General features: G+C 44.9%; 1 protein-coding gene across 1 annotated transcript in view; it reads left to right on the top strand.

Annotated features, from left to right (window-relative positions):
* LOC120836287 overlaps positions 1 to 14045 on the top strand; it is a 54946-nt gene extending 40901 nt beyond the window's left edge. The window contains exons 2-6 of the mRNA XM_042287612.1: positions 987 to 1008; positions 1655 to 1951; positions 5753 to 6061; positions 9273 to 9554; positions 13248 to 14045. Of these exons, the coding sequence (XP_042143546.1) occupies positions 987 to 1008; positions 1655 to 1951; positions 5753 to 6061; positions 9273 to 9554; positions 13248 to 13348 (1011 nt within the window). The 3' untranslated portion in view covers positions 13349 to 14045. The remainder of the gene's footprint in view (positions 1 to 986; positions 1009 to 1654; positions 1952 to 5752; positions 6062 to 9272; positions 9555 to 13247) is intronic.
* The last annotated feature ends 822 nt before the right edge of the window (positions 14046 to 14867 follow it).

Raw genomic sequence — 14867 nt, 5'->3', positions numbered from 1 at the left:
AGAGTTAATGCGCAGGTAAACACAGAACTACGATAGGAGATGGAAGATGTATAGTGGACCGAGCATCCTGTTCTATTGTCTCCTCAATGCCATAAGCTTCTTAAATGATCCGTGAGCAGAAGGGTCATGCTGCACTCTCCAGTGGTAGCCGGACCGCCAGAAATGTCGGAAACGTGGCCGGCCGGCAGTACCCCCATTCCTCGCTAAGTCTCGGCGGATACTAGATTCAATAAATAAGCAATGCTTTAGAGTGACGACACGTATCCATCATGGTGCTTAAAATCATGGGTGCCAGTTCTCTTAATCTCCATTTAATATCACATGGAACCCTTTCTTCCTTCCATAAATGTTTAAACAGTTCGCGGCAAAGCAAGTCAATATTACATGTCCTTCCTAACACCGAATCTAATGCTGAGGAAGTCGCACTTTTGAATAATGACGATCGGCAGTTGCGTTTACACTGTGCTAAGCACCAAGATGGCGGCGCCCACAACAATATCGCGGAACAGTGCCGGTCGTATAAGCGTAACTCATGTAGTGGCTCTAGCAGATTCTTACGGCCGCTGGAGATCCGTGTTTCCACGGGGGCTCTCAAGACGATGAATCGGTGCAATGCAAGCGAGAGCAAACTTTATATTCATGCAGTGCTGAGATTCACTACTTCGTCACTTCGCCAACGGGAGAGTCAAAATCCAAATCGTACCACTCCACTCTATGCCCAAAGAGGTCGCATAATGCAATGCGCACAGTGTTGCGTACAGGGAATTTTCGAAATAGTTTATTGGGTAAGAGTCCGACGCAGAGCGTCCTTCGACGACTAGGCACGAGTACCAGCCGAACACCGACGTAGCAATGGTTTCCAGCCTGGGCCTACGCTCGATATCCCTGTGATAACGTTGAAATGCTAGTGTACCTTTTTTATTATTCCCGAAGAAGTTGATGTAGTAAGCTGAAACGTCTGTTTTTCTTTCTTTCTCTTTTTCCAGAAAAAGGCTCCCCTCAACGCTCGTAAGTGATTTTGCCTCATTATATCTTTCGAATATTTTCGGTTGTTATAATGTCTCAGTAAAGTTGAGGCGTGACGGCGCAAGGCTACAAACGCTTAATATAGCGAGGAACGAGGAGGCGCATACCCTTCGCTCCGTACCCTCCCTTTCTCCTCATGAGCTGCTATCCAGTTCGGCGTTACAGAGAATTGTAAACGTATTTCAGGTCTTCGCTTGAATTCATAGCGTGTACTGACATATCACGCTGTTCAACATAGACCCGGGCCTCGATTTTTGCTAATTTAAACATCACTAAGTACGAAAAAACATTAACTAAATAAATTACACTTTTATCGTCTGAATAAAGCTACATAGTGCCCATAATGAGTGAAGAAATTACGCCTATTCTATTATTCCCTGGCGAAGAGAAAAATATCACGCAAGTTTTCCCATAGGAATTTACAGGAAGGCTGGAAAAGTAGACAGTTTGCTGTCTGCTTCAATCTGCAACCGGAAGTCCCGTAGACGCTAGCGCCACCTGAGCCTCTAGCGTTTATTGTAATAACTCTATGGTACTAACTTTCTGCTGTCCGACAAAAAAAAATAATTATTTACGCTGCACTTGGCATCATACTTTCAGTATGGCAGTATGCTTTTTTTCGTTACAGTACCGACAGATGTCACCAACCTCCGTATTCTGTCCAAAAATTCAAGCTCGGTGTCGGTGGCCTGGGACAAACCTACTGCGGTGTTCGAAGTCTACAAAGTGATCTTCCACACGAGCGGGACCGGAATTGGCACATGCCTCAACGAAACCATACTGAACCATACTGAGACGCAGATAACCTGTGAGGGCGTCGAATCGTGCACCACTTTAAACGTTACAGTTTTCGCGCAGAATTCGTCCTCGTCACCTGAAGTCTCAGCCGGAGTTACATTGAGCAACATCCAAGTGCCGGGGAAAGGTAGGGATCCTCCTAATGCTTGGTAAGTGGTGTAAAGGAGAATGAATGGGAGATGGATGGACAGAGGTAAATTGGTACAGTTGTCAATTACATTCGAAGAAAGCACTATTCAGCAAAATTGTTAGCTTGTTCCCGTTCAGAAACATTGCCTTGGACAAAAAGTCCCCGGAGTCGCATCATCAAACATCAAACAACGCACCCGGATGTAAGCTCAAAATTTTTTTTCGTGCACCGGAGGAGAGTAACCCCGCCAATTTCGCCTTAATAAATCTGAAAATTTGCTGGGATATAAGGTGTCTTCGAAAACTGTGTAAATAAGAAAATAAAGACCTAGGCTCGAGCGGGCTAAGACACCGCAGTTAGGAAAACGTAACACAAGAGTTCTTTTTTTTTTTTTTTTTGTAGAACCCAGTATTCTTGGGTTTAATCAGAAATTTTGCCAAAATCTTAAAATGGTGCGCAGAAAGCACGTAACAATTTAGGGGAACGTCCTACGGGCTTCTGCTCGCCTCGCAGCATCTACCCGACACCCCAAATAGCCACCTACAGCTGCGCAGGGAGTGGCGAGCTCCGCGTATTTTATTGTCGTTTCTCAGGCAACCAAGTATGTTGTATTAACTGACAAAGATGCCGAAGAACGAATCAGAAAGAGAGAAGTGAAAACCTCATAAGCCGCAACTTGCTCTTGTTAAGCTTTCACTGACTATGCGGATTGCAAGTTCGTCTGCTTCTTTTGCTGGGGTTGTGCTGACGTCATAATGCCGAGCTCTGATCGCTCTGACTGAAGGATAGTGGGTAGACCTGAGAGCAAGCTGCCTTGAGGTCTACCCACTGTCCTTTAATCAGAACCAAACAGAGTTCGGCGTTCTGACGTCACCACATGTCCCCAGCAAAAGAGGCAGACGAACTTGAGTTCCGCAGAGATGACAAGTCCGTACGCTGGATTTCTTTACGCCTCCTACGGCGAGCGACGCGCATTGAAGAGCACTGACGAGTGACTACTCGTAGTCTAGATCAAAGTTTTCATCACGAAGAGTGCTCTTGGTGGCGTCTTACCTGTTCGCTTTTGAGACCCATTCGCGCCCTAGCGTTCGACTAAGTTTTCTCAGGCTACGTTGTGGAGAGGACAAATGAAAGACACCGGCTCATCCACGCTTCCTATGTCTCATAAAAGTGTACTTATATATTTTCGCCATGCTTCACGCCTAGCACGGGCGCACATGTGACTCGCAGCTCCAACTCGACGTAAGACCTCATAAGTCGTAGCTAGGGTTCCGTGTTTTAGGTGTTCATCTTTCTTCCGGTTTTGGGGGTGTTTCCTTATTGCCAGTTTTCGGTGTCAGGAAAGCATTGAACTCAGGTTCATCCCGGTTGATCGGGGTCTTAAAGTTGGCTCACACTAAAGCGTTATTACCTTGCCTGTCTGCTAGTCGGGCACAAACAGATACTAAGATACAGACGATCAAACCTCCTGAGCTGATTGGCTCATTGACCTCAGTTGCCATGACAATCGCCATTTTGGTCCATTTAATAGTCGAAGATTCGAAAGGGTTGTTTTGATCCAGTCGCATTAACATCGCAGTGAGGCATCATCGTACTCAAAGCGTTGCTCTCCACTATAAGATTCTTTGGCACAGTACATGCAATCAACTTATCAGTCATGCATATCTCCACAGCTCTCTTACAAGTTCTCGCGTATTTCAAGTCAGGAAAATTATTTTTCAATGCCGCCAAGCACAGGCGTCGCATGTGGTGGTGGTGAGAAGGTAATAGAGAGGTTCAGAATAGGAGGTCCCAAAGCTTGGGGGCCCAAATAAATAGGGGCTCACTACTGCGCATGCGCTGAACCCAAACTCAGTTTTGGGTTTGGGGCTGGCGCTCACCTCCAACGCAAAATTTGAGAAATAGCGTAAAGCGGGTTTCACATGCAGCGATTTCGGCCCTAGAGTGGCGCGATTTCTACTGTCGCTGTGCTCTGGCCAGCCGCAGCGGCTGAGCGGCAGCTTTCGCAAATTTTTTAGAAAACAAAAATGAGAGAGTTTAGCGCTACTTTTTGAGACTTCAATGACTTTAGTTCGCACGTTTGCGACAGTTTCTTTCGCGACAGCCAAAGCGACAGAAACGACCAGAACACCGGATGAACCGTGACTCATGATAGCTTCGAGAAGCTGCCTCTCGCATCGCTTCCCACGCTGCAAACGTCGAACGCTTGTCCCGGTTACTTCGTCGCTGTTGTCGTCTTGGTTGCTGCGAGCGTAGCCGACACACGTTTGCGAACTTGCCTTTATGTACATTCTCCAGGGAACATGCAAATGAAAGAAACAAGGTCAGGTGTGTGGTTCCCGACAAAATATGCATCCTTGCGGACAATTGTTTGGGTGTAGTGTTTCGAATGAACGCCTAAATATTTCTTTCCACCAAAGCTTCAGTTTCCCTTATTCAAGGAAAACTACAATCCAGTATTTCTTAAATTTAAACTAATTTTGACACACACAAAAAATACTTTGGTTAATTTTTGGCGTTTATCGGAATTCACTGGGAAAAAAAGAACAGCAGAAACCTGCTCTTTTACTTAAAACGTATTGAAAGGAAGGCTTACGCCACTGTAAGGCCCATTCACTAGGTGGAGTTTAATTACATTCCAGAACGCTGTGAAGACTTAGACGCTTGACACATCGCAGTTTATTCAAAGAGCGGACAGTTGGTACGTGACATATAGATCACTGGTGTCCAGAGATTTGTAGTCCAGTAATGAAAAACGTACTTAATTCCTAATGTGTGAATGACCTTTAGTACTAACTGTACTTTGTTTTGTAATTTTTGTACTCAGGACCAGTTTGGAAATAATTACATTTTCCATACCTTTATGGCACCTCAGTTCCGTCCCTTCTGTTTACACGGGAGGGCGTTAAGCGCTTTGAAAACAAAATAAAAAATACACCGCTATTTGCCCACTACTACAAATAAAAATATCCCCCTAACTAGAAGTTCCCTCCCTGTCGCATTTTCCTTGTGTGGTTGGAATGCACCTGGTTCAACCAAAACAATTAACCACGTTTTTTTTTTTTTTGCTTTTTTTTTCGCATTAAGAAGTTATGCATTGCAGAAAGCTCAAACTGAGTCAGAATATGACGCTAGCGGTGGGAATAGTATGTAGAAGTTTGAGAATATGACATTACGTGATCAATAAATAGGAGAGCAAGACGACTATCTAAGCTTAATCTTATCAAACCAGAAATTAGTATTGTGGGAGACTGGCATCAATATCCACCACATAAGCAAATGATCAGCAAAAACAAGAAAAAACTTGTTTTTCTTGCAGAGTTTTTTTCATTGTAATAAATTCCCCAGGCGGAAACAATAATATTTGTTGTTCTTAGCGGAATAAGAATGGCGTAGAGAAATTTTCTTTCTCTTTTATTGAATAATTAAGTGACTTCATGTCCCCAACCTTGCCCATCCAACCCAACTGGTATATTAATCGGGCGGGGTGCCAGCTCTCTGCAATGCGTAGATTATTTATGCGGACCGAAAATCCAGGTTTGATTATCTCTAATTTATTTGTATAGAACCGCGTACTACAGGAACAAAATAACACCATCGGCACACTCCTCTGCCATGATATATAATACTTAAAATCTAAATGTCAACTCTAAATCTCAATAATAATAATAATATTGATTGTGGGCAAGGTAAACGACTTTTTCACAATAGTATAGTCATCTAAAAGTCTAGAGCCTATGCTTAAAACCATTGTATAAAGCAACATTTGTTTGAAAACATACTTTTTCTGCTCTACAGATCCAGGACCTCCAATGGACATAAAACATGACCCTGAAGACCCAAGAAAAACGATGTTACACTGGACTGCTCCTCAACACGTGTGGGGATCACTGGGTCCGTACAAGGTCACGGTGTGTGCGAACCCGGACTCGTGTCCGAGCTCGCGGCAAGTTGACTGCCACGAAAATGAGACCAGTAACATGAGTCTAGTCCTCAGCACAAAGCCGGTCACCGACTACTGCGTCGTCATTCATTCGACGGCTTCGTGCTCCAAACAAGTCCACAAGAGTCAAGCCGCAGTTAAGCACTTCAAGACACCCGCCTTCGGTAGGTGTCTTTAGGGGTCGGTGGCCGAATGTGTTAGCACGCCGCAGCGCGGAGCACATAGCGATAGTCTCAAGCTGGAGAGCGCAGGAATACTGGGTTTAAGAACCACGATGAATTAAACTTAGAGCGCATAAACGCAAGACAAAAGTAACAGGACAAACAATCGCCGAGTTAAAATTTCTTGCACGACGACCAAGACCGTAAAAAGGGTGCTGCAAACTACTGGTGTGTCAGAGGGTGTGCGTGCGTGTGGTTTTGGTTGGTCGTCTAATATAAGTTTGCACCTTGACGATAAAACTTAAATTGTAATTTCAGCTATTGTCTGTCCTCTTCGGTTCGTCCTGTGTTTGTGCGCCGTACGTTTTAATCGTCATGCCTTACCAACAGGCACAAGCTTCCATTTTGAACATTAGTAACCATCCCTGCCGGTTTTGATTTAGATAAATATATTGTACCTGCGTGTAGTTGTCTATCACTGCTACGTGGTAAGCGTTAAAGGCCCCAAGCTCGTGGTTTTAGTGAACTGGCTTAATTTCTTATCTACAGTAGAGACACCAGACGCCTATTGCGGCTGACTTCCCTGCTAACACCCAGAATAATTAATTACGAGGTATCTTTAGTTTTTTCATTCAGGGAACATAAAATCCTTTCTTTCCAAGGTTGCGAGCTATTGAAGCGGCATCCTAAGAAAGGGGCGTCTACACCGCGTTTAATGAGATTAGAATTATTCATACTGGGAGCTTGTAGTGGGTGAACACGGTATGTGCTGGCTGCAAAATTGAACACAGACATTTCCTTAAAATACAATAAAGGTGCGATATCACCTGATGGGGGTTTTAAAGATGGGCGTTTTCTATCGTGACTTAACGGAGATGTTTTCCCGCGATATTTAAGGGAAAGGTGTGCTGTCACGTAAGCGACATCGTGACGAAGCTTAACATCTTGAGGTCAGATGGCAACATGGCGTCGCTTGACACTATAACATCACTTGCCACTGTGACGTCGCACGATACCAATACTTCGCGTGATATTGTGACGCCATATGGTTAGACCAACACGAGCAAGAAATGTTCGTCGAGGTTTCTCATAAAAAACTATATCCGTTGTTCACTGGAAACGATGTTTGAGTGCGATGTTACCCTGGCATGCTCAGTTCGGGCTCACGCTTATAGGCAATGTGTCGAATTGGTCATTATTTGGTTTGGTTCACGTTCGGCTACAGTAACTTTGCATTTTGTACCGGCTCGGTTCCGGTTCAGTCATTCATGCCAAATGACGGTTCGGTTACCGGTGCCGGTTCAAACTGGTTCTTAACTCTACCTTAGTCCGCGTCTGCCAATGCATTTCTCGCGCTAAGCAAACAGAAGTGCACAACCCTCAGCCCTTACGAAAAAGTGTGTCCAACTCGGCATCCTTCGCAATAAAAAAAAAGTGGTTGACCAGAAATCGTTTTATTTTGTAATCTTAACTTTTTATTGTAAACACGATTCGGTGCAAGATACGTGGCCATACGGGCGCTCTGACAAAGTACCATATTGCAGAACACACACGTATGAATTCAATTCGGCAGCACGCAGGAATGACGCCGCGACAGTAGCACGCACCGAACTCGCAAACTACCACCATTGAATGACTGACCGGAAGACTAGAAGTACAGAGAAGACAATAAAATATGTAAAAAAAAAAGAAAGAGAGAGAAAAAACAGAGGGCATGCCTTACTTGACAAAACCAAAAGAAAGAGAAAAATATTTTCCTCAGTCAGCGTCCAGAGTCCGGGCGATTGGCGTTCCGGCGACTGGCACCCACGAGACAGGGCAGACACACGCCCACAGCCGTCGATTTTATTTTTTATTAATTTTACCTTTTTTTTTCATTCCTTAGTACTCTACAGCACAAAAACGAAATCACACACACACAGAAGTAATAGCTTTTCAGCCTCTTGGCAGAATAAAGGCCTGTTCACACATGCAGCGGAGCGCCACAGGCATAGCGCTGACCTCGCGCTAAGCGCGTGCTGACAGGAGCGTTCACCAGCTTTGTATCGTACCGTCAAAACTGTCCCTCACGACAGACGGTAAGTAGCAGACGGCACGTGAGCGGCGCTATATCAGCGCTTCGCCGCATGTGAGAACCGGCCTTAAAAATGCAATCTTTCCCCTGACGGACCGTGGCTGACGCTACGTATCATCCCAGCCATTCCGCCGATGTAATCTTCTCACATAGCTAAGTGCGTTCCGCCCGTCACTACGCCCCTCCCGAAGGCAATGTGACAATAGGGAGTTTTAGTAGACTGTTTCCCCCTCCGCTAACCCTCCGCTACGAAAAAACCGCCACTGCGCCTGTGCGCCAATGACCTTGGCTGTAGAGTTCCGGGTAGCGGAGGGGAAAACACGGTCTACTAAAACTCGCTAATCACTCGGTATCAAACTGGCTCTGCTGGCTCGTAGCTTACGCTGCGTTCCATCGTAAAGGAAAGCGGAACGTTGGCCACGTTTACATGAAAGGGAAGCGATCACACGATCCCAGTCCCTTTGTTTCTTCCTTTCTGTTCAATCACATTTACTCATATCCCGATTCGATGTACTACGGTTGCATTGATGTACCCGCGACTACAGAAGTGTACGCCTCCGCGCCGACGCCAAGTCGTGCTGCACATTTGCGTGACATTTATTTATTTGTTTCGTTATTATTGAGTCGTATTTCCGTCGCTGTAGTTTCTGTAGTCAACAATACGCCGCTAACAACACCGTCGCGAACATTTAATTGACTTCGCGTCGCCAATCGCGAAACCACGCGGAGCTCACATTTCGTGACGCCGAACCTTTTTCCAATGAACTGGTATCCTCCACACGAGATTGCGGTTCCGTTTCTGTTTGGGTTCAATATCAAATGTTTGATTTCGGTTACATTTTTGTTCTGGTTCAGCGACGAAGAACAATTTTGTTACGGTTTTAAGGTTCGAGTTCGGGTGCGGTTCATCACCTTCCTTAGAGGTTCCCAAGACGTGGAGTCTTGAAGGTGTGGACTTCACGTTGCTGAAGCACCGTAAAAGCTCAACGTCCGCATGCCATGAGCAACTCTCAACTCAGCTATGGGCACCAGTGAATTCGCCTTATAGCTTTAAAAACCTTTGTTAGCATTGTACGTTGCTCTCTTGTTAACCGCCAGCTTTAAACGCCCTGAGTTTATACGTACCTCATTTCTCTACAGCTCCGGGGAACTTCACAGTAACTGCTACGGCAACGAGCCCTTCATCCATTCGGCTGCACATAGATCCTCCCAAAGAAAAAAACGGCAACTTGGACGGTTGCTCCGCTCAGTGCTCATCCTTTGGGAAGAAGTACGATATTAACTGCACTCCAGATGACGTGGACATAGAGGTGAAGGATCTAATTCCAAGTAGCCAATACACCTGTCGTGTGACCTTCTACAACAACCACGAGGGACAGCGTCTCGAGACAACGGAAGAGGTTGGCGCCCTAACTCCAAACGGTGAGTTCAGCTCTCGGCTTGTGGTAGACGTGCCGCTTCTTGTAGACGTGCTAGAGCCTGGTCTCCAGTGTTTTATGTGACGAACGACCATACTTATGTGCTAGCCGCACGGCGAGCTTCCACAGTTTAAAAATAAGCCTTGAATGCTCTAGAGCGGTGTTAACACAGGGAATAAATCCGCGGCGATACATGCGTGACGTCGGCTGTGTACGCATGTACATTTTCAGCTTCGTTGTTTGCACCGACCAGGTGCAGAGGGGAGGGATGTTTGTGTTTGTAATTCAACTTAGCGGTTTCCATTCGTCAAGCCACCGCACACGAATTCAGTGGTTTCTAGGACAGACACCAAAGTGTTTCATGACAAACTAGCTATCGTTAAAACAAACTGATTCGCCGCCGAGCTAGGATTGTTTGTACCGCCCGATCATATTGCCCCTTTCTGCCGCCGAGCTGACCTCATTGACCTTCATCAAAAGAGCCTGACGCTTTCATCACGTGATGCAAAAGCCTGGATAATTCTTCGTGATGTGATTACCGCTTGAAGTTCAACAAACTAGGACTATTTACTTTAAGTTTAGATGAACTGAGTTACAAAGAACAAGATAAAAAAAAAAAAAAAACTTCTACACAAACTGGGCCTACAAACTATATAATCCATTACACAATTACCGCACAAATTAGTGCATTTAATATCAACTGAAGTAGGGTTGTAAGTTGGGCCAGTTGGTAACAGCTGAACATGATAAAATAAAGTCTCAGTAAACACGAACGACGAAGAGGGAACGAAAATGACAGAACAACGGCTGACTCGCAACTGAAGTTTATTCTATGAAAAGGAAACAGAGGAAACTTCTTAAACAAATCACACGCGCACAAATTAAAATGCATTCCTATCAGACAACTAGAGCCCGCAGAGGTAACGCCTTACTAATTGGAACTCCTGTTAGGGCGAAGGTATGCCATCTCCTTCTTGGAAAACGCCACCGATGGCTCACTGACACATCTGTCTTCCAACAAAGAAATAAAGAATGCTTCAATTATTTATCGAGCCATTCTATTTAGCTTTCTACCCATAACTACCGCGTCACCAAACTGAGGGAGTCTGAACAATCCCTTCAATGAAACGATAGGAGTCCCCTGACCTTAGCCCTATAAAGTAAGCGTGCGCTCTCAACCTTTCAGTTAAACGCCTTTGTGTCTGGCCTAAAGAAGATCTTCCACACGACAGGGGTATCCGGTACACGACACCCTATGTATAAACCACCAACGTTTTTTTTTTTTTTTTGCTTTTGTGCACTTAGCTTTGACACACAGCGCAAGCACGAACTCTCGCGCATACCTGGATCATCTCTTGTGGATCTGAGAAGAAAACAAGTATTCTGTACCGACCTCCGACTTGTTTTAGGTTGTGGGAAGGCCGACGAAGGTAGGGGACTCTTACCATTAGACTTCCCCGCACCTTCATTTCTCTTCTCTACACCATTTGTTTGTTTCAAAAGGGAGCCCGCGACCTCATCCAAAGGGCCCAAAAGGAAACCCCGACATCCTTTGTCTATTCACCTACATTTGCCCTAGTATTAACAGCGCCGGCGCTCTTGTGCAAGACAAAAAAAAGAAAGCATCCACGTGGCAAAACGCCTTCCTCACGGTGGTATACTCATGAGCACCTCCAATAGCTTTGTCCACTTCTCCACGAAAAACGTCACTTAGAATCGGGGCCACACACGACCCTATACGCACGCCCGCTTTTTTTAGAAATATAACTTATCTTGCCAGCCCAGGTGGGGCATAAAACACGACATCCACGTTTTGGCACATATAAACCCATTTGCTTTTGCCAGGAGCCCTCCTCAGTCACAATAGCCCTAAAGGAAAAGGACTCTTTCTGTGCTTTGCGCACCAAACACTTGTAGGTTCAAACATCCACACTTCTTGATCTTCGCTCGCAGTTAACTGAAGGCTCAGCTATCCCACGGCTCATGTGCCCGCACCTTTGCCTTTTTATTTACAACATCTATCCGCTTGAAGTTTTTGTGAATAGCGGTATCAGATTTTTTACCCAAACATGCCTCCAGATTCCTCTTTGTCTGACACCAACACGCGCAACTCATTGTCTATCATGTAATTGACCAAATGCCTCAGTAGTCCCACTTGTCCACCTGGTGTTTCCCGACCTTGAGGGGATTTCACACACGCGGAAAGGAATTTTGACGGTCCTGATCCTTGGCTTTGTAAGCAACCTTTCTTGAAAAATTTACCAGCTCCGGAGGTCTCAGCACGGGCTCGAGCCCAAACTTGAGAACGAGTTGCAGGGACCTGTTTAGAGTATGAAGAAGGTTTGACGTCACGCAGAGTGATAAACGACAGGGTGCCTAGTAACCAAGAGATAACCAAAACATATCTCTGCGGCCTCTAATTGCCTGGTAGGCGTTCGTTTTAATATGTATGTTTGTAATTTGCTTAGGAAGTTTCCCTTGTTTTCGTTTCATAGAATAAATTTCGATGGCGAGTTAGCCGTTGACCTGTCGTGTTCGTTCACTCTTCGTCATTCGTGTTTACTGAGGGTCTATTTCCTCATGCTCAGTTAACATTGTCACGAGTGACAGGAGCAAAAGCGGCAAAAGAACCGTTTCAAACTGGGAGTTTATTAATACGAACTTGTGCTAAACAAAATTAAGAACGATCGCGTAAAGACAGCAGACAAGCGGGCGACAATTCAGTGGCGTAACAGCAAGCGAGAGCGAGACTGACTCCACAAGGTCACGCGCAGCTCCGTATGTAGTGCCATAGCCTCCTCTATACTAAGAAAGGCTGGCAGTTTGCGCGAGGAACGCAAGAAGTACGAGCAGACATTCCATCGCTCGTGAGAAGTGTGTTTCAGCGTTTCGCCTCAGCCGGGCGCCGGTCACGTTGCTCTCCTCTCATCTGGTGTATGCCGCTGTACCTTTTCGATTTCGGCGGCCGCTTTTCGTGGCGATCTGCCTGGCTTTGTCAGTATAGAGGAGGCTATGGTAGTAGGAGCCGGCATCACAAAGATTCGGACCAAGCGTCTGTGACGACTGACGGGCGACTGACGGACTCGTGAGGAAATAACCGAGAACCTAGACGGCAATTATTTTTTTGGGGGAAAGAGCTATCGCATGCTTATTTCACGTCAATACAACTGCTTTATTATGTTAATAGGACATCGGTGGCCGAGTGAGCTAGCGCACATCAGCTCGGAGCACATGGAGCGAAAGCTCACGCTGCAGAACCCGGGGATCCTGGGTTCAATCCCCTCCCCCGCCCGTTTCGATATGGATGAGCATCGTACCGGCGTTCGGTCGTGTAACAGTACTGCGTGATGAATATTAAAGACTTCAGACTGGCGGTTGTATTGCACAGGGTAAATTGCTCCTCTACAGCGAGTGACTCGTCACAACTTCGAAATGGCTGACCAACTACATGCTGTACAAATATCCACATAACCCCAATTATTTTAATGTGTCGGTAATTATGTGAAGAAGTAGCTTTAGTATGTATCTACATTTTTTATGTAAATTATTTTATGAATATATTTTTCCCCAGCTCACTGGAACTTAAAAAAAAGCTATTGTAAACAACAAGAGTGAAATGACGCGCTGATTTGTATTTGAATGTACTGGACCTACACTCGAAGGGCGTGATAAATTACTTGTGTTTGATTTGTTCCAGGTGCCGAACAAAAGTCACGTGACCTATGGCAGGCCCTCTTGGTGATTTTCTTGTTATATTTAGTGGTTAGAAAAAGAAGACTTCGTGATGCAACCATCTAGTCTTCCAACACGCGGTGTCAAGTCAGAATGCGACTACCCATCAAGCTCTTCAAATTGGTGCAAATTAGTTTTCCGTACTGCTTGTCCGCTGTTCCACATTGCATTTTTATACGAACGACCCTATCGGTACGCAACTAACCGAAGAGACCCAGCATGAGATAAGACGGGCATCTTTAGCCAGTTAACGAAATACAATACTGCACTCGTCAACAGTATGAACAAACACTCTCCAGAACAAGATAATGCGTTTTATACAATCTGGTTATTGTTTTCTTCCCCGGATGCTAACATTATTGGATCACTCTTCAATTGAAATTAGCATTTATGAATGCTGCGTTTTAACAACACAGGGTTAACTAAGAGCAGACCCGGATCGTAAAGCTATATAGAAACAAATAACATATTCGATAAATTTTGGCTGAAGGCTGACTTGGGACCGAGCTCCATGAACCTTTCTAGAGTTTGAGGAACGTTGACGTCACGCAGAGGTGATAAACGACCGAGTGCATGGGGTGCTTTTTGCTTTCTAGGCTCCAACATTGGCCAAACAATTAACCAAACGATATATTTGCGACCTCTAGTTGCCTGGTAGGCGTTCGTTTTAATATATGTGTTTGCAATCTGCTTAAGAAGTTTCCTTTGTTTCCTTTTCATAGAATAAACTTCGATGGCGACTCTGCCGTTGACCTGTCGTGTTCGTTCACTCTTTTTCATCCGTGTTTACTGAGGGTGTATTTCGTCATGTTCACTTAACAGTGTCACGAATGACAGGATCAGAAAGGGCAAGAATGCCGGTTCTAACTGAGAGTTTATTAAGGCGAACTTGTGCCAAACAAAATAAAGAACGTGCGTAGAGACAGCAGAGAAGCAGGCGGCAATTTAGCAGCGTAACAGCAAGTTAGCAAGCAGCCGTAAACTTCAGTCATTATTACTGTAACGGAAGCAACCGTCGAGCACATCCTCAAATGTGTGTGTCTGTTTGTGTGCTTATGTTTTTTTTGCGCAAATTCAGTGATTTGTTTAGACTGTCCACCTAAATAAGCACCGTCACTAAGAGCACTGGAAGAAACCCTCAAATAACGTTCCTATAAAACTCTTGCCAATGGTTTATTGCTGGTTCACTGAAGAGGTTAACTATCTGAATCTAAGTGCAAACATCGGAGACTTTTCTTCTCGAGAACTACATTGCTCGGAGAAAAGTGCACATTTCTTTCTGAACCAAATGAATATTGCCACGAATGACAATTGATGAGGCGAGGAAAGCTAAAGCAAACTAAACGTTTAATGGGGTGATTGATTGATTGATTGATTGATTGGAGTTTTATGGCGCGAGAGAAACTAGGCCAAAATGCGCCAGGTGCATACACTCTTGCAGGAAAAGGGTTAAGGAGACGACAGAGCTATAGTAGCTGGTGATGCAATAAAAGAATGAACATGAATCGTGTAAAAGATATGGACATGAATTTCAGGTAAGTATAAAAGTTATATTCAACAAGAAATTTTCTGAAAAAAAAAACAC

Source organism: Ixodes scapularis, unplaced genomic scaffold (assembly GCF_016920785.2).
Source record: "Ixodes scapularis isolate PalLabHiFi unplaced genomic scaffold, ASM1692078v2 PGA_scaffold10__122_contigs__length_95168666, whole genome shotgun sequence".
NCBI classification, from domain to species: Eukaryota; Metazoa; Arthropoda; class Arachnida; order Ixodida; family Ixodidae; genus Ixodes; species Ixodes scapularis.
Note: the sequence above shows the minus strand (reverse complement) of the source record. Positions and strands in the feature narration are given on the sequence as shown.